Below are 20,000 nucleotides of genomic sequence, written 5' to 3'. Positions count from 1 at the left end.
AAATCTCAATAATTCGAATTAAAATCGGATTATTTGTATAAAAATCTCAATAATTCGAATTAAAATCGGATTATTTATATCAAAAATCTCAAAAATTCGAATTAAAATCCGATTATTTATATCAAAATCTCAAGAATTGATTAAAAAATCGAATTATTTATATCAAAATCTCATTATTTAGAATTAAAATCGGATTTTTATATCAAAATCTCAATTATTAATTTAAAAATCGAATTATTTACATCAAAATCTCAATAATTCGAATTAAAATCGGATTATTTATATAAAAATCTCAGTAAATCTAATTAAAATCGAATTATTTATATCAAAATCTCATTAATTCTAATTAAAATTATTATATAATAAATAATTAAAAATAATAAGTATTTAATAAAAATAATATATAATTTTTAAATTAAAATATACTAAAAATTAAAATTATTTTTATAGAAATCTCAATAGTTCTAATTAAAATTTGATTATTTCTATCAAAACCTCAAGAATTGATTAAAAATTTGAATTATTTGTATCAAAATCTCAATAATTTAATTTTAAAATTCGATCATTTGTTCTATAAAAATCGGAAATTTTTATTAAATCCCTCAATAAAAAATAAAAATTATTAAATCCCTGGAACGAGAAAAAATTCGGATTTTTAATTTAAAAAAATTTTTTTTTTTTAAATATTAAAATTTATTTAAAAAGTGACAATTCCACGGAAATCAAATTTTTTCAAATCTCAAATCGCGATTATTTAATATAAAATTGTATCAAAATTTAAAAATTCTTATTAAATCCTTTTGGAATGAGAAAAAATTCGAATATTTTTAATAAAAATTCTAATTAAAAAAATTAAATATAAAAAAGGAATAATTTTGGAATGAGAATAGAAAATCGAATATTTTAAATAAAATATTTAATTTTTTTTTTAAATATAAAAAAGGGAAAATTCCACAAAAATCAAATTCCCACAAATCCCAAATCCCGATTATTTAATATAAAATGAAATCAAAATTAAAAATTCTTATTAAATTATTTCGGAACGAGAAAAAAATTCGAATATTTAAAATAAAAATATTTAATTTAAATTTTTTTTCAATATAAAAAAGAGATAATTCCACAAAAATCAAATTTTCTCAAATCTCAAATCCCGATTATTTAATATAAAATTGTATCAAAATTAAAAATTCTTATTAAATTATTTCGGAACGAGAAAAAAATTCGAATATTTAAAATAAAATATTTAATTTAAATTTTTTTTAATATAAAAAAAAGAGATAATTCCACAAAAATCAAATTCACACAAATCCCAAATCCCGATTATTTAATATAAAATTGTATCAAAATTAAAAATTCTTATTAAATTATTTCGGAAGGAGAAAAAAATTCGAATATTTAAAATAAAAATATTTAATTCAAATTTTTTTTTTAATATAAAAAAGGGAAAATTCCACAAAAATTAAATTTCCACAAATCCCGATTTTTTTTTTTTTTTTTTTAAATTTTATTTTATTTCAATATTTTCACCCCTCCCCCTCCCCCCCCCCCGCCCCTCCCCCCCCCCCCCGCCCCCGCGCGCCCGCCCCTCCCCCCCCCTAATCCCGATTTTCGGGATATTTTTATCCCGATCAGAGCCCGGGACCCGCCCCTCCCCCACCCCCGCCAGCCCCTCCCCCACCCCCAAAATTCGGGAAAATTCCCCCCCCCCCCCCCAAAAACAAAAAATTTGGGTGAAATTTTGAGAAATTTGGGAGTTTTTAAAATTTTTTTTTAAATTTTTATTTTATGAAGGAGAAGCCACGCCCACCCCAATTGACATCAATTAATTAATTAAACCCCCAATTAATTAATTAATTAATTAACCCTCAATCCTGAAAAATAAAAATTTGGGGAAATCCACAAAAAAATTTTTGGATGAAATTCCAAAAAAATTTGGGAATTTTTGTTTTTTTTTAAATTTTTATTTTAGGGAGGAGAAGCCACGCCCACCCCAATTAACATCAAATAATTAATTAAACCCCCATCAATTAATTAATTAACCCCAAATCCTGAAAAATAAAAATTTGGGGAATCCTCAAAATAAATTTTGGGTGGAATTCCAAAAAAATTTGGGAATTTTTTTTTTTTTTTTAATTTTAGGGAGGAGAAGCCACGCCCACCCCAATTAACAACAATTAATTAATTAACCCTCTAATTAATTAATTAATTAAACCCAAATCCTGAAAAATAAAAATCTGGGGAAATCCACCAAAAAATTTTTGGATGAAATTCCAAAAAAATTTGGAATTTTTTTTTTTTTTTTTAATTTTAGGGAGGAGAAGCCACGCCCACCCCAATTGACATCAATTAATTAATTAACCCCCCATTAATTAATTAAGTAATTAACCCTAAATCCTGAAAAATAAAAATTTGGGGAAATCCACAAAAAAATTTTTGGGTGAAATTCCAAAAAAATTTGGGAATTTTTTTTTTTTTTTTTAATTTTTATTTTATGAAGGAGAAGCCACGCCCACCCCAATTAACATCAAATAATTAATTAAACCCCCATCAATTAATTAATTAACCCTAAATCCTGAAAAATAAAAATTTGGGGAAATCCCCCCAAAAAATTTTGGGTGAAATTCCAAAAAAATTTGGGAATTTTTTTTTTTTTTAATTTTTATTTTACGAAGGAGAAGCCACGCCCACCCCAATTAACATCAAATAATTAATTAACCCCCTAATTAATTAATTAATTAATTAACCCCAGTCCCCAAATTTTGGGATAAAATAAAAAATTTGAGGAAATTTCCCCAAAAAATTTTGGATGAAATTTGGGAATTTTTTTTTTTTTATTTTATTCCTTTGTGACCACCCCAGCCCCTCCCCCTTTGCCCAAAATTCTCATTTTTCACCCCAAAAAAACTTTGTGTAGAAAACTGGGAATTCCCAAAATTCCAACAAATTCCCAAAATTCCAAAGAATTCCCAAAATTCCAACAAATTCCCAAAATTCCTGATTTGGACATCCCAAAAAAAAATCCAAAAAAAAACCCCAAAAATTGGGAAAATTGCCCCAAAAAACTCCAGAAATTCGGGAATTTTTGGGATAAAAACTTCGGGAATTTGAGGAAAACCCAAAAAAAATTTTGGGAGGAATTCCCAAAAAAAAAAAATTAAATTCAGGAATTCCCAAAACCCCAAAAAATTCCCGATTTTGAACAGAAAAAAACCCAAAAATTTGGGAAAATAACCCCAAAAACATCCGGAGTTTTTTGGAATTTTGGGACAAAATGGGCGGAAATTTGAGAAAATCCAAAAAAAATTTTGGGTGGAATTCTGAGAAATTTGGGAATTTTTTTTTTTTATTCCCTTTTGACCTCCCCAGCCCCTCCCCCTTTGCCCAAAATTCTCATTTTTCACCCCAAACCCGCCCCTAGAAAATCCGTGTACAAAAACTGGGGGGGGGTCGGCCGGAATTTTGGGAATTTTGGGGAATTTTTGGGGAATTTTGGTAAATTTTGGGAATTTTGGGAATTTGGAAATTTTGGGATTTTGAGATTTTGGGGATTTTGGGATTTGGGTTTTTTTGGGAATTTTGGGGAATTCTCCGGAACTTTTTGGGGATTTTGAGATTTTGGAATTTTGGGGAATTTGGAATTTTGAGATTTTGGGGATTTTGGAATTTTGGGATTGGATTTTTTGGGAATTTTGGGGAATTCTCCGGAACTTTGGGAATTCTGGGGATTTTGGAATTTTTGGGAATTTTTGGGAAATTTTGGGGAATTTTTTTGGAATTTTGGGGAATTCTCCGGAACTTTGGGAATTCTGGGGATTTTTGAATTTTTGGGAAATTTTGGGGATTTTTCTGGGAATTTTGGAGAATTTTTGGGAATTTGGGAATTTTGAGATTTTTGGAATTTTGGGGAATTCTCTGGAATTTTGGGAATTGGGGAATTTTGCGATTTTTTTTGGGGGGAATTTTAAGAATTTTGGGGAATTCTCCAGAATTTTGGGGATTTTGGGGAATTTGGGGGATTTTGGAAATCTGGGAATTTTGAGATATTTTTGGGAATTTTGGAATTTCAGGGGAATTCTCCGGAATTGTGGAGAATTTTGGGATTTTTTTTTTTTTGAATTTTGGAATTTCAGGGGAATTCTCCGGAATTGTGGAGAATTTTGGGATTTTTTTTTTTTTGAATTTCGGGAAATGTTGGGAATTTGGGAATTTTGGGGAATTTTGGGGAATTTTTGGGTAATTTTTGGGAATTTGGGGGCTCAGGCGCGCTCCCCCCGGATGCGCCGCGCCAGCTGGATGTCCTTGGGCATGATGGTGACGCGCTTGGCGTGGATGGCGCAGAGGTTGGTGTCCTCAAACAGCCCCACCAGGTACGCCTCAGAGGCCTCCTACAGGTGAGAGAGACAGGTGAGACAGGTGAGACAGGTGAGAGACAGGTGAGACACCCACAGGGTCACCTGTGCCTGTATCCCACCCCTGTGTCCTCAAACAGCCCCACCAGGTACGCCTCAGAGGCTTCCTGTACAGGTGAGAGAGAGACAGGTATGGGACAGGTGAGACAGGTATGGGACAGGTGAGATACCCACGGGGTCACCTGTAACCCCTGTGTCCTCAAACAGCCCCACCAGGTACGCCTCAGAGGCCTCCTACAGGTGAGATAGAGACAGGTGAGACAGGTGAGACAGGTGAGAGACAGGTGAGATACCCACGGGGTCACCTGTAACCCCTGTGTCCTCAAACAGCCCCACCAGGTACGCCTCAGACGCCTCCTGTACAGGTGAGACAGGTGTGGGACAGGTGAGACACCCACAGGGTCACCTGTGCCTGTATCCCACCCCTGTGTCCTCAAACAGCCCCACCAGGTACGCCTCAGAGGCTTCCTACAGGTGAGAGAGAGACAGGTGAGATACAGGTGAGATACCCATGGGGTCACCTGTAACCCCAGTGTCCTCAAACAGCCCCACCAGGTACGCCTCAGACGCCTCCTACAGGTGAGATACAGGTGAGATACAGGTAAGAGACAGGTGAGAGACAGGTGAGACACCCACAGGGTCACCTGTGCCTGTATCCCACCCCTGTGTCCTCAAACAGCCCCACCAGGTACGCCTCAGAGGCTTCCTACAGGTGAGAGAGAGACAGGTGAGACAGGTGAGAGACAGGTGGGACAGGTGAGACAGGTATGGGACAGGTGAGACAGGTATGAGACAGGTGAGACACCCCTGTGTCCTCAAACAGCCCCACCAGGTACGCCTCAGATGCCTCCTACAGGTGAGACAGGTGAGATAGAGACAGGTGAGACAGGTATGGGACAGGTGAGACAGGTATGAGACAGGTGAGACACCCCTGTGTCCTCAAACAGCCCCACCAGGTACGCCTCAGACGCCTCCTACAGGTGAGACAGGTGAGAGACAGGTGAGATACAGGTGAGAGACAGGTGAGATACAGGTGAGACAGGTGGGACACCCCTGTGTCCTCAAACAGCCCCACCAGGTACACCTCAGAGGCCTCCTACAGGTGAGAGAGACAGGTGAGATACAGGTGAGACAGGTATGGGACAGGTGAGATACCCACGGGGTCACCTGTAACCCCTGTGTCCTCAAACAGCCCCACCAGGTACGCCTCAGAGGCCTCCTACAGGTGAGAGAGAGACAGGTGAGAGACAGGTGAGAGACAGGTGAGAGACAGGTGAGATACAGGTGAGACAGGTATGGGACAGGTGAGATACCCACGGGGTCACCTCTAACCCCAGTGTCCTCAAACAGCCCCACCAGGTACGCCTCAGAGGCTTCCTACAGGTGAGACAGGTGAGATACAGGTGAGAGACAGGTATGGGACAGGTGAGACACCCCTGTGTCCTCAAACAGCCCCACCAGGTATGCCTTGCTGGCCTCCTGTACAGGTGAGAGACAGGTATGGGACAGGTGAGACAGGTATGGGACAGGTGAGATACCCATGGGGTCACCTGTAACCCCTGTGTCCTCAAACAGCCCCACCAGGTACGCCTCAGAGGCCTCCTACAGGTCAGACAGGTGAGATACAGGTGTGACACAGGTGAGAGGTGAGACAGGTATGGGACAGGTGAGATACAGGTGACACCAATGGCCGCGCTCTGGAAGCGCAGGTCGGTTCTGGGCTGTCACTGTCAGTGCCCAGGTGTGTCCCAACTGTACTCAGGTGTGTCCCATGATTACCCAGGTGTATCTCAGGTGTACCCAGGTGTACCCAGGTGTGCCCAGGTGTGCCCCTCACCTGCAGGGCGCCGATGGCCGTGCTCTGGAAGCGCAGGTTGGATCTGGGCTGTCACTGTCAGTACCCAGGTGTGTCCCAGCTGTACTCAGGTGTATCCCATGATTACCCAGGTGTGCCCAGGTGTGCCCAGGTGTGTCCCATGATTACCCAGGTGTACCCAGGTGTACCCAGGTGTGTCCCAGGTGTGCCCAGGCGTGCCCCTCACCTGCAGGGCGCCGATGGCCGCGCTCTGGAAGCGCAGGTCGGTTCTGGGGTGTCACTGTCAGTACCCAGGTGTACCCAGCTGTACCCAGCTGTACCCAGGTGTGCCCAGGTGTGTCCCAGGTGTGCCCAGGTGTGCCCCTCACCTGCAGGGCGCCAATGGCCGCGCTCTGGAAGCGCAGGTTGGATCTGGGGTGTCACTGTCAGTACCCAGCTGTGCCCAGGTGTATCTCAGGTATACTCAGCTGTACCCAGGTGTGCCCAGGTGTGTCCCAGGTGTGTCCCAGGTGTACCCAGGTGTGTCCCAGGTGTGTCCCAGGTGTGCCCAGGTGTGCCCCTCACCTGCAGGGCGCCGATGGCCGCGCTCTGGAAGCGCAGGTCAGTTCTGGGGTGTCACTGTCATTACCCAGGTGTGTCTCAGGTATACTCAGGTGTGCCCAGGTGTACCCAGGTGTGCCCAGGTGTGCCCAGGTGTATCTCAGGTATACCCAGCTGTACCCAGGTGTATCTCAGGTGTACCCAGGTGTGCCCAGGTGTGCCCAGGTGTGCCCCTCACCTGCAGGGCGCCGATGGCCGCACTCTGGAAGCGCAGGTCGGTTCTGGGCTGTCACTGTCAGTACCCAGGTGTGTCCCATGATTACCCAGGTGTGCCCAGGTGTGCCCCTCACCTGCAGGGCGCCGATGGCCGCGCTCTGGAAGCGCAGGTCGGTTCTGGGGTGTCACTGTCAGTACCCAGGTGTACCCAGGTGTGCCCAGGTGTATCCCATGATTACCCAGGTGTGCCCAGGTGTGTCCCAGGTGTGCCCAGGTGTGCCCCTCACCTGCAGGGCGCCGATGGCCGCGCTCTGGAAGCGCAGGTTGGATCTGGGGTGTCACTGTCAGTACCCAGGTGTGTCCCAGGTGTGTCCCAGGTGTATCCCAGGTGTATCTCAGGTATACTCAGCTGTACCCAGGTGTGTCTCAGGTATACTCAGGTGTACCCAGGTGTGCCCAGGTGTGTCCCTCACCTGCAGGGCGCCGATGGCCGCGCTCTGGAAGCGCAGGTCTGTTTTGAAGTCCTGCGCGATCTCCCGCACCAGCCGCTGGAACGGAAGTTTCCGGATCAGCAGCTCCGTGGATTTCTGGTAACGGCGAATCTCGCGCAGCGCCACCGTGCCGGGGCTGGGCAGGTGAGACAGGTGAGACAGGTGAGATACAGGTGAGATACAGGTGAGAGACAGGTGAGATACAGGTGGGACAGGTGAGAGACAGGTGGGACAGGTGGGATACAGGTGAGACAGGTGGGACAGGTGAGATACAGGTGAGAGACAGGTGAGAGAGAGGTGGGATACAGGTGAGATACAGGTGAGAGACAGGTGAGAGACAGGTGAGACAGGTGAGACAGGTGAGAGAGAGGTGAGAGAGAGGTGAGACATGTGAGACAGGTGAGATACAGGTAAGAGACAGGTGAGACAAGTGAGACAGGTGAGAGAGAGGTGGGACAGGTGAGACAGGTGAGACAGGTGAGAGTCAGGTGAGATACAGGTGAGAGGTGAGACAGAGGGGAGAGACAGGTGAGACAGGTGGGACAGGTGAGACAGGTGTGGGACACAGGTGAGACAGGTGGACAGGTGTGATACAGGTGAGACACAGGTGAGATGCCGTTGAGACAGGTAAGGCACGTGAGACACAGGTGAGACACAGGTGAGACAGGTGAGACTGAGACAGGTGAGATACAGGTGAGACAGGTAAGGCAGGTAAGATACAGGTGAGACACAGGTGAGATACAGGTGAGACAGGTAAGATACAGTTGAGACAATTGAGGCACAGGTGAGACACAGGTGAGACAGGTGAGGCACAGGTGTGGTTTGGGGTGTCACTGTCAGTACCCAGGTGTGCCCCTCACCTGTCCCAGGTGTGCCCCAGTATCCCCCAGCGCCCCCCGTTACCGGTAGCGATGCGGTTTCTTCACGCCCCCGGTGGAGGGCGCGCTCTTCCGGGCCGCCTTGGTGGCGAGTTGTTTCCGCGGCGCTTTCCCGCCGGTGGATTTCCGAGCCGTCTGCTTGGTGCGGGCCATGCCGGGCCGTCACAGCCTGCGAGAGCCGCGAAAAACCGGGAGGAAAACGGGGCAAAAAACGGGAGAAACGGGGAGAAATCCCCGCGCGGCCTACGCGACTACAACTCCCATGAGCGCCCGCGCGCCGCGTCACGCGCCCGCTGCCCCGCGCCTGATTGGCTGAGCGCGGCGGAGGCGCAGCCCCGAACTACAACACCCAGAAGCCTCCGCGAAGCCCCCGCTGATTGGAGGAAGCGGCGGGCTTCCTTTGATTGACGTGCTTCACAGCCAATCAGCGCCCGCCTTCTCGGCCAATCAGCGCGCGGCACCACACGGAAGGCGGGACTAAAGGGAAGCGTCTCCTCAGGCGACCCCGGCCCCCCCCGCACCCCCCACCGCACACCGGAGCTTTCCCGGTACTTCCCTCCCGCAGCGCTCCCCGGTACCGACCCCCGGCCGCCGCCGCGCTCCCGGTACCTGCGAGCGGCGCTGGCGGCGGCGCTGGAGCCGTGCGGGTCCCGCGGTGCGGCTGCGGCGGCTTCGATCTCCCCCTTCCCGCCTTTCCCGGCAGAAAATGGCGGGTCCCGGCTGAGGGCGGTTCCCGTCGTGCCCCGCGCGCGGAGGGCGGGAACGGGCGGGGTCGGCTGAGGTGAGGCCGCGCCGCCATCTTGGATTCCTGAGGGGGGCGCGGGGCCTGAGGCGTCCGAGCGGGTTTTTTTTTAAATTTATTTTTATTTATTTTTTATTTTTCCCTTCCTAATTCCATAAATCTCAAATTTCTCAATTTTGGGATGTTGTTTTTTTGGGGGGTTTTCAGCTAGAGGACGGAGTTTGGGAGAGCTCGGAGCGCGGCTCAGTTTTCCCTCATGGACTCGCTCAGTAAATCCCAAAAAAAACCCAATAAAACCAACAAAATCTTTTTAAATTTTTCATCTTTTATTCCCCAAAATTCCATAATTTCACTTTTTTTAGGATTAAAGGCCAAGCTTGGAGGTGCTCGGAGCACCTTGATCCCCAAAATCCATAAAATAAAATAAAACAGTTCGATTAAAAAAAAAAATAGAATTATTTTATTCCCAAAATGAGGAATTCCAGAATTCCCCTGCGCTGCTTTTTGGGATTCAACAAGAAAATGGAATTTCCCACAGCCCAAAATTCCCAAAAATATAAAATTAAAAAAAAACCAAAATCCTCAAATTTCCAAAGTTTTATTTCCCAAAATCTTTTATTTCCAATGTTTTATTTCCAACGTTTTATTTCCAAAAGGCTGCCGAGTAACGAGGATAATAAAATTCGGAATAATAATAAAAAAAATAAAACATAAAATAAAATGAAATAAAAAATAAAATAAAATAATTTTGGTACTTTCAGGGTTTTAAATTTTTTTTTTTTTCTCCTTCCAGGGAGAGCTCGGCGGGAGAAGAATCCCAAAAAAATCCAAATTTGGGCTAATTTGGCATCGGTGAAAGCGGAAAATGAAAAAAAAAAAGGAAAAAAAAGGATTTGGGGGAAAGAAAAAAATTGGGGGGGGGGGAAGAAAAACTTTGGGGGGATTTGGGGGATTTTTGGGTGAAATTTGGGGGATTTTTGGGAAGATTTGGGGGATTTTGTGGGGGATTTGAAGGATTTTGGGTGAAATTTGGGGGATTTTTGTGGGGATTTGGGGAATTTTGGGTGAAATTTGGGGGATTTTTGGGGGGATTTGAGGGATTTTGGGGGATTTGAGGGATTTTAGGATTTTGGGGGATTTTGGGGGGATTTTGGGTGAAATTTTAGAGGATTTTGGGGGGATTTGAGGGATTTTGGGCAGGATTTGGGGTGGGATTTGGGGTAGAATTAAAGGATTTTGGGTGAAATTTGGGTGGGAGTTTTTGGGGGATGTTTGGGTGGGAGTTTGGGGGGGATTTGAAGGATTTTTGTGGTGGGATTTGGGGTGGGATTTCGGGATTTGGGGTAAAATTTGAGGGATTTTGGGTGGGATTTTAAGGATTTGAGGTGGAATTTGGGGTGGAATTAAAGAATTTTGGGGGGGATTTGAGGGATTTTTGGGCTGGAATTTGGGTTAGGATTTGGGGTGGAATTTCGGGGGATTTTGGGGGGATTTGGGGCAGGATTTAGGGTGATTTGGGTGGGATTTGGGTGAAATTAGGGGAGGGATTTTTGGGGTGAAATTTGGGGTGGTATTTTGGGGGGGATTTAGGGTGGGATTTGGGATGGAATTAAGGAATTTGGGGTGAAATTTTAGGGATTTGGGGTGGGATTTGAAGAATTTTGGGTGAGATTTTGGGTAAAATTAGGGGTGGGATTTGGGAGAAATTTGGGGCAGGATTTTAGGGTGGGATTTGGGGTGGAATTAAGGGATTTTGGGTTAAATTTGGGGTGGGATTTGGGGTGGGATTTTGGGGGGATTTAGGGCGGGCTCTGCCCCCCCCATCCCCCCCCGTTCCCCTCCCCCGCGCGGGGGGCTCGGGGCAGCGCCCGGTGCCGGCGGCGTTTCGGCGATTCCCGTCATGGAGCGCGGGGGAGGGGCTGGGGGGGGCTGGGGGGGGCAGCGCTGTCGCGACATGTCGCGATATCATCAGATATCCCGCGATATCCCGCGATATATCGTGATATCGCACGATATCCCACGATATATCACAATATCCTGCGATATCGCACTATATCGCGCGATATATCGCGATATTTCCCGATATAGCTCCCGATATTTTGCGATATATCATGATGTTTTGCGATATATCGCGATATCTCCCGATATATCGCGGGATATTGCGATATCTCCCGATATATCGCGGGATATCGCGATATCTCCCGATATATCGCGGCATATCGCGATATCTCCCGATATATCGCGGGATATCGCGATATTTCCCGGTATATCGCGCCATATCGCGCCATGTCGCGACAGAGCCCCCCCTATCGGGGCCTAGGCCAGGCAGGCCTCGATGGCGGCGACGATCCTGTGCAGTTTGGAGTCGCTGTCCACGAAGCCATCGCCGTTCTGGGGACACGCCCCCAAAATTGGGATGGGGGACCCCAAAATTTGGGGGGGAGGGGGAGGGGGGAGGGGGGGGGAGGGGCGCTCACCTTTTTGGAGTGCACCAGGTGCGTCCCCACGGTCACCTCGAACCACCCGGTCACTTCCGGGGTGCCCTGGCCGGTCTGGGGGGGGGGAGATCCCCAAAATTTTGGGGAGTCACCCCAAAAAAATCCCAAAATCTCAACCAAAAAAATCCCACCCAAAAAAGTCCCCAAAATCCCAAAAATCCCAGCCCAAAAAATCCCCAAATCCCAGAAATCCCAACCAAAAAAAATCCAAAAATCCCATCCCAAACAAATCCCAAAAATCTCACCCCCAAAAATTCCCCAAATCCCACCCAAAAAATCCCTAAAATCCCCAAAAATCCCACCCCAAAAATCCCCAAAATCCCAGCCCAAATAAATCCCCAAATCCCAAAAATCCCATCCCAAACAAATCCCAAAAATCCCACCCAAAAAATCCCCAAATTCCCCCGAAAAAATCCCAAAAATCCCACCCGAAAAAATCCCAAAAATCCCAGCCCAAAAAAATCGCCAAAATCCCACCCAAAAAATCCCCAAAATCCCAAAAGTCCCACCCCAAAAATCCCCAAAATCCCAGCCCAAATAAATCCCCAAATCCCAAAAATTCCAGCCAAAAAAAAATCACCAAAATCCCAAAAATCCAACCCCAAAAATCTCCAAATCTGAAAAATCCCAGCTCAAAATAATTCCAAAAATCCCAGCCCAAAAAAATCCCCAAAACCCCACCCGAAAAAATTTAAAAAATCCCAGCCCAAAAAATCCCAAAATCCCAAAAATCCCAGCCCAAAGAAAAATCCCAAAATCCCAAAAATCCCACCCAAAAAAATCCCCAAAATCCCACCCGAAAAAATCCCAAAATCCCACCCGAAAAAATCCCCAAAATCCCAAAAAATCCCCAAATCCCAAAAATCCGACCCAAAATATCCCAACCAAAAAAATCCCCAAATCCGAGCCCAAAAAAAATCCCCAAAATCCCAAAATCCGAGCCCAAAAAATCCCCAAAATCCCAAAATCCCTCCCCAAAAAAATCCCCAAAATCCCCCCCAAAAAAATCCCAAAATCCTGGGGATCCCCCCAAAAAATCCCCAAAATTCACGAGCCTCGAACCCCCAAAATTTGTGTCCCCTCCCCAAAATCAGCCCCGATCCCCCAAATTTGGGTCCCCCCCCAAAACTTGGGGTCCCCCCTCAAAATCAGCCCCGATCCCCCAAAATTTGGGCTCCTCCCCCCTAAAATTTGGGGTCCCCCCCCAAAATCAGCCCAAACCCCCCCAGTTTCGGCCCCCCCCCCCCCCAAATTTGGGGTCCCCCCTCAAAATCAGCCCCGACCACCCAAAATTTGGGGTCCCCTCCCCCTAAAATCTCAAAATCCGCCCCCACAAAATTTGGGGTCCCCCCCCAAATCAGCCCCGAATCCCCAAAATTTGGCTTCTCCCCCCCCAAAATCAGCCCCGACGCCCCAAAATTTGGGCTCCCCACCTCCCAAAATTTGGGGTTCCCCCCCTCAAAATCAGGCTCAACCCCCCAAAATTTGGGGTCCCCCCCCCAAATTTGGGGTCCCCCCAGTCCCACCACGGCCAGGGCTCCCGGGAAGCGCCGCTCCAGCTCCTGCTTCAGCTTCTCAAACTGAAATTTTGGGAGGGGGCGCTGATTTTTTTGGGGTCCCCCCAATTTTTTTGGGGTCCCCCCGTTGGTTTTTGGGGGTTCTCCCATTTTTTTTGGGGGGGGGGGGTTAAAAAAAAAGGGGGGGGAGGGGCTCACCTTGGGTTTGTAGCCTCAGGCTCCGCTGGGGGTGGGGGAGGAAAAGGGGGAACCCCCCAAAATTTGGGACCATCCCAAAATTTGGGGACACCCCCAATATTTGGGGAAACCCCCCCCGGGAATTTGGGACCCGCCCCTCCCAAAAATTTGGGACAAACCCGGAATTGGGAACGCCCCGCCCCCCAGGAACTGGGGACCCCCCCCGGGGTCAGGGATCACCCCCCAAAATTTGGGACCCCCCCTCCCGGAATTTGGGGACCCCCCCCCCCCCAAAATTTGGGGACCCCCGGTACCAGTAAAGGACATGGACTCGGAGCGGCGCCATGGCGGCAACTGCGCATGCGCGGGGGCGGGGCCGGAGGGAGGGGCGTGGCCAGAGGGACGGGGCGGGACCAATGGGACGTGGGCGGGGTCAGAGGGATGTGGGCGTGGCCAGCGGGACGGGGCGTGGCCAGAGAGACGGGGCGGGGCCAGCGGGACCAGTAAAACCAGTATGGGGCTACCAGTGAGACCAGTATGGGAACACGGCTGGGACCAGTGAAACCAGTCCCTCCCAGTTTCCCCCCAGTTCCCTCCCAGTCCCTCCCAGTATCCCCCAATCCCCTCCCAGTCCCTCCCAGTTCTCCCTCAGTCCCTCCCAGTCCCTCCCAGTCCCATCCAGTCCCCTCCCAGTCCCGCCCAGTCCCTCCCAGTATCCCCGAATCCCCTCCCAGTCCCCTCCCAGTCCCTCCCAGTCCCGCCCAGTCCCTCCCAGTCCCTCCCAGTATCCCCCAATCCCCTCCCAGTCCCTCCCAGTTCTCCCTCAGTCCCTCCCAGTCCCTCCCAGTTCCCTCCAATCCCCTCCCAGTCCCTCCCAGTCCCGCCCAGTCCCCCCAGTATCCCCCAATCCCCTCCCAGTTCCCTCCAATCCCCTCCCAGTCCCCTCCCAGTCCCTCCCAGTCCCGCCCCTCCCCTCCCCCACGCTCCGAGCGCCGATGGATCCCCGGGATCCGCTGGATCCGCCCGATCCCGGGGGGCGCCGCCGCTGACCCGGGGGGTCCCGGGGGGGTCCCGGGGGGTCCCGGGGGGGGCCCGGGGGGGGCCCGGGAATCCCGGGGGGGTCCCGGGGGGTTTGGGGGGTCCCGGCGCCCCCCAGGCCGGAGCCATGGGCGAATGGACCATCCTGGAGCGGCTGCTGGAGGCGGCGGTGCAGCAGCACTCCACCATGATCGGCAGGTGAGCGAGGGAACCCCCAGTTCATCCTGAATTAATCCCGAATTTATCCCGAATTCATCCCGAATTCATCCCGAATTTATCCCGAATTTATCCTGAATTTATCCCGAATTCATCCTGAATTTATCCCGAATTCATCCCGAATTCATCCCGAATTCATCCCGAATTCATCCCGAATTCATCCCGAATTTATCCCGAATTTATCCCGAATTCATCCTGAATTTATCCCGAATTTATCCCGAATTTATCCCGAATTTATCCCGAATTTATCCCGAATTCATCCCGAATTCATCCCGAATTTATCCGGAATTTATCCCGAATTCATCCCGAATTCATCCCGAATTTATCCCGAATTCATCCGGAATTCATCCCGAATTCATCCCGAATTTATCCCGAATTCATCCCGAATTCATCCCGAATTCATCCCGAATTTATCCCGAATTTATCCCGAATTTATCCCGAATTCATCCCGAATTCATCCCGAATTTATCCGGAATTTATCCCGAATTCATCCCGAATTCATCCCGAATTTATCCCGAATTCATCCGGAATTCATCCCGAATTCATCCCGAATTTATCCCGAATTCATCCCGAATTCATCCCGAATTCATCCCGAATTTATCCCGAATTTATCCCGAATTTATCCCGAATTTATCCCGAATTTATCCTGAATTCATCCCGAATTTATCCCGAATTTATCCCAAATTTATCCCGAATTTATCCCGAATTTATCCCGAATCCATCCTAAATCCACCCCCACTTACAGCCTGAATTCATCCTAAATCCACCCCAAATTCACCCTGAATCCATCCCAAATTTATCCCAAATTCACCCCAAACTCATCCTAAATCCACTCTGAATCCACCCCAAATCCACCCCTGGTTACACCCCAAACACACCCTGGTTACTTCCCCAAATTCACCCCAAATCCATCCTAAATCTACCCCGAATTCATCCCAAATCTACCCCAAATTCATCCCAAATCCACCCCAAATCCATCCTGGTTACAGCCTGAATTTAATCTGAATTTATCCCAAATCCACCCCAAATCATCCCCTGTTAAACCCCAAATCCACCCCAAATTTATCCCAAATCCACCCCAAATCCATCCTGGTTACAGCCTGAATTTATCCCGAATTTATCCTAAATTGTTCCTGAATCTACCCAAATCCACCCCAAATTCACCCCAAATTTATCCCAAATCCACCCCAAATTCACCCCAAATTTATCCCAAATCCACCCCAAATCCACCCCAAATTTATCCCAAATTCACCCCAAATCCATCCTAAATCTACCCCGAATTTATCCCAAATTCATCCTGGTTACAGCCTGAATTTATTCTGAATTTATCCCAAATCCACCCCAAAATCCATCCCCTGTTACACCCCATATTCATCCCAAATTCACCCCAAATTCATCCTGGTTACAGCCTGAATTTATCCTGAATTTATCCCAAATCCACCCAAATCCACCCCAAATTTATCCCAAATTTATCCTGAATTTATCCCAAATCCCCCCCAAATCCATCCCAGTTACACATTGAATTTATCCTGAATTTATCCCGAATCCACCCCAAATTCATCCCAAATTTATCCTGAATTTATCCCGAACCCACCCCAAATTCATCCCAAATTTATCCTGAATCCACCCCGAATTTATCCCAAATCCATCCCAAATTCACCCCAAATTCCATCCCCTGTTAAACCCCAAATTCACCCCAAATTTATCCCGAATTTATCCTAAATCCACCCCGAATCCACCCCAAATTCACCCCAAATCCTCCCGGTTCCACCTGAGCACACCTGGTTCCATCCCAAATCCACCCCAAATTCACCTGAATTCACCCCAAATCCCCCCAAATCCCCCCCAGATCCCCCCCAAATCCCCCCAAATCCCCCCAAATCCCCCCCGGCTCGCTCAGGTGTGACCCAGGTGACCCCAGGTGACCCCGCGGTGGCTCAGGGCCGCCCACGGGATCACGTGACCGGCAGGGATCACGTGACCAGCTGGGGGCAGGACAGGTGAGGCAGGACAGGTGAATCGTGGGGGGGCAGGGCCAGGTGAGACCCGGGGTCCAGGTGGGATTTGGGGGCCCAGCTGAGACCCAGAGACAGGTGAGACCCACAGGTGAGACCCACAGGTGAGACCCACAGGTGAGACCCAGAGTCAGGTGAGACCCTCAGGTGAGACCCACAGGTGAGACCTACAGGTGAGACCCACAGGTGAGACCCACAGGTGAGACCCACAGGTGAGATCCACAGGTGAGACCCACAGGTGAGACCCACAGGTGAGACCCACAGGTGAGACCCTCAGCCAGGTGAGACCCACAGGTGAGACCCACAGGTGAGACTCACAGGTGAGACCCTCAGACAGGTGAGACCCACAGGTGAGACCCAGAGCCAGGTGAGACCCTCAGGTGAGACCTACAGGTGAGACCCACAGGTGAGACCCACAGGTGAGACCCTCAGCCAGGTGAGACCCTCAGCCAGGTGAGACCCAGAGCCAGGTGAGACCCTCAGCCAGGTGAGACCCACAGGTGAGACCCACAGGTGAGACCCACAGGTGAGACAGGGACAGGTGAGACCCACAGGTGAGACCCACAGGTGAGACCCTCAGCCAGGTGAGACCCTCAGCCAGGTGAGACCCAGAGCCAGGTGAGACCCTCAGACAGGTGAGACCCACAGGTGAGACCCACAGGTGAGACCCTCAGGTGAGACCCACAGCCAGGTGAGACCCACAGCCAGGTGAGACCCTGACCCAGGTGAGACCCTCAGCCAGGTGAGACCCACAGGTGAGACCCACAGGTGAGACCCACAGCCAGGTGAGACCCACAGGTGAGACCCAGAGACAGGTGAGATCCACAGGTGAGACCCACAGGTGAGACCCTGACCCAGGTGAGACCCACAGCCAGGTGAGACCCACAGCCAGGTGAGACCCTGACCCAGGTGAGACCCTCAGCCAGGTGATTTTGCTCCCCACTCACCTTTCCTGAAGAATCCTCCTGACCCTGGTGTTGATTTCATGATTTCATGGCGATTTCATGACGATTTCATGACGATTTTTAACCCTTTCTCCCCAGGATCCTGCTGACTTTATGCTGATTTTTAACCCCTTTTTCCCCAGGATCCTGCTGACCCTGGTGCTGATTTCATGACGATTTTTAACCCCTTTTTCCCCAGAATCCTGCTGACCGTGGTGCTGATTTTATGACGATTTCATGACGATTTTTAACCCCTTTCTCCCCAGGATTTTGCTGACTTTATGCTGATTTTTAACCCCTTTTTCCCCACGATCCTGCTGACCGTGGTGGTGATTTTTAACCCTTTTTTCCCCAGGATCCTGCTGACCCTGGTGGTGATTTTTAACCCCTTTCTTCCCAGGATCCTGCTGACCCTGGTGCTGATTTCATGACGATTTTTAACCCCTTTTTCCCCACGATCCTGCTGACTGTTGTGGTGATTTCCTGGTGATTTTTAACCCATTTCTGCCCAGGATTTTGCTGACTTTATGCTGATTTTTAACCCCTTTTTCCCCACGATCCTGCTGACCATGGTGCTGATTTTTAACCCTTTCTCCCCAGGATCCTGCTGACCGTGGTGCTGATTTTTAACCCTTTTCTCCCCAGGATCCCGCTGACCGTGGTGATAATTTTTAACCCTTTCTCCCCAGGATTTTGCTGACTTTATGCTGATTTTTAACCCCTTTCTCCCCAGGATCCTGCTGACCGTGGTGCTGATTTCATGACGATTTTTAACCCTTTCTCCCCAGGATTCTCCTGACCATGGTGATAATTTTTAACCCTTTCTCCCCAGGATCCTGCTGACTGTTGTGGTGATTTCCTGGTGATTTTTAACCCCTTTCTCCCCAGGATCCTGCTGACCGTGGTGCTGATTTCATGACGATTTCCTGGTGATTTTTAACCCCTTTTTCCCCAGGATCCTGCTGACTGTTGTGGTGATTTCCTGGTGATTTTTAACCCTTTCTCCCCAGGATCCTGCTGACCCTGGTGCTGTTTTTTAACCCCTTTCTCCCCAGGATCCTGCTGACCGTGGTGCTGATTTTTAACCCTTTTTTCCCCAGGATCCTGCTGACCGTGGTGCTGATTTTCTGATTATTTCATGATGATTTCATGACGATTTCATGACGATTTTTAACCCCTTTCTCCCCAGGATCCTGCTGACCATGGTGATAATTTTTAACCCTTTTTCCCCAGGATTCTCCTGACCGTGGTGGTGATTTTTAACCCTTTTTTCCCCAGGATTCTCCTGACCGTGGTGATGATTTTTAACCCCTTTCTCCCCAGGATCCTGCTGACTGTTGTGGTGATTTGCTGGTGATTTTTAACCCCTTTCTCCCCAGGATCCTGCTGACCGTGGTGCTGATTTTTAACCAAACCTTTTTCCCCAGGATCCTGCTGACCGTGGTGCTGATTTTTAACCCCTTTCTCCCCAGGATCCTGCTGACCGTGGTGCTGATTTCATGACGATTTTAATGACGATTTTTAACCCTGTTCTCCCCAGGATCCTGCTGACCGTGGTGCTGATTTTTAACCCTTTTCTCCCCAGGATCCTGCTGACCGTGGTGCTGATTTTTAACCCTTTTTTCCCCAGGATCCTGCTGACCGTGGTGCTGATTTCATGACGATTTTTAACCCCTTTTTCCCCAGGATCCTGCTGACCCTGGTGCTGATTTCATGACGATTTTTAACCCCTTTTTCCCCAGGATCCGGCTGACCCTGGTGCTGATTTTATGACGATTTCATGATGATTTTTAACCCCTTTCTCCCCAGGATCCTCCTGACCGTGGTGGTGATTTTCCGCATCCTGATCGTGGCCATCGTGGGCGAGACGGTGTACGAGGACGAGCAGACCATGTTCATGTGCAACACGCTGCAGCCCGGCTGCAACCAGGCCTGCTACGACAAGGCCTTCCCCATCTCCCACATCCGCTACTGGGTCTTCCAGATCATCCTGGTGTGCACGCCCAGCCTCTGCTTCATCACCTACTCGGTGCACCAGGCGGCCAAGCAGCGCGAGCGCCGCTACTCCTTCCTCTACCCCATCCTGGAGCCCAAGAGGCCCAAAGCCAACGGGGCCCTGGCGGCCGACGGGGCCAAGGACGGCGAGGAGGCGGCGGCGCGGCCGCAGCGGAGCGCCAAGATGAAGAGGCAGGAGGGGATCTCCAGGTTTTATGTCATCCAGGTGGGTGGAAAGCATGGAAAAATGGGAATTTGGGGTGAAAAATGGGGTAAAATCATAGAAAAAATGGATTTTTTGGGGTGAAAAATGGGGTAAGAAAATGTAGAAACCCAGGAGCGCCAAGATGAAGCGGCAGGAGGGGATCTCCCGGTTCTATGTCATCCAGGTAGGTGAAAAGCGTGAAAAAATGGGTTTTTGGGAGTAAAAAATGGGTTTTTGGGGGTAAAAAATGGATTTTTTGGGGTGAAAAATGGGGTAAGAAAATGTAGAAACCCAGGAGTGCCA

At 48.6% G+C, this 20,000-nt stretch overlaps 3 protein-coding genes across 3 annotated transcripts; 1 reads left to right on the top strand and 2 right to left on the bottom strand.

The window, feature by feature from the left end:
• Positions 1-4,211: 4,211 nt before the first annotated feature.
• Positions 4,212-9,081, bottom strand: LOC130262889 (histone H3.3A). Its single transcript, XM_056510393.1, has 4 exons — positions 8,960-9,081; positions 8,376-8,519; positions 7,455-7,608; positions 4,212-4,385 (listed from the first exon to the last, which is right to left on the bottom strand). The coding sequence occupies exons 2-4, from the start codon at positions 8,501-8,503 to the stop codon at positions 4,257-4,259; spliced, it is 411 nt and encodes a 136-aa protein (XP_056366368.1). The 5' UTR covers positions 8,504-8,519; positions 8,960-9,081; the 3' UTR covers positions 4,212-4,256.
• A 1,555-nt stretch (positions 9,082-10,636) lies between these two features.
• LOC130262910 (selenoprotein W-like) lies at positions 10,637-13,654 on the bottom strand. The gene is made up of 5 exons (XM_056510417.1): positions 13,599-13,654; positions 13,306-13,330; positions 13,117-13,170; positions 11,570-11,644; positions 10,637-11,483 (listed from the first exon to the last, which is right to left on the bottom strand). Exons 1-5 carry the CDS (start codon positions 13,628-13,630, stop codon positions 11,409-11,411), a joined length of 261 nt encoding a protein of 86 aa, XP_056366392.1. The 5' UTR covers positions 13,631-13,654; the 3' UTR covers positions 10,637-11,408.
• Positions 13,655-14,449: 795 nt separating this feature from the next.
• On the top strand, positions 14,450-19,920 carry LOC130263349 (gap junction delta-2 protein-like). The gene is made up of 3 exons (XM_056510856.1): positions 14,450-14,520; positions 19,307-19,718; positions 19,822-19,920. Exons 1-3 carry the CDS (start codon positions 14,450-14,452, stop codon positions 19,918-19,920), a joined length of 582 nt encoding a protein of 193 aa, XP_056366831.1.
• Positions 19,921-20,000: the final 80 nt, after the last annotated feature.

Source organism: Oenanthe melanoleuca, chromosome 25, assembly GCF_029582105.1.
Source record: "Oenanthe melanoleuca isolate GR-GAL-2019-014 chromosome 25, OMel1.0, whole genome shotgun sequence".
Classification (NCBI taxonomy): domain Eukaryota; kingdom Metazoa; phylum Chordata; class Aves; order Passeriformes; family Muscicapidae; genus Oenanthe; species Oenanthe melanoleuca.
This window is presented reverse-complemented; position numbering and strand designations above follow the sequence as displayed.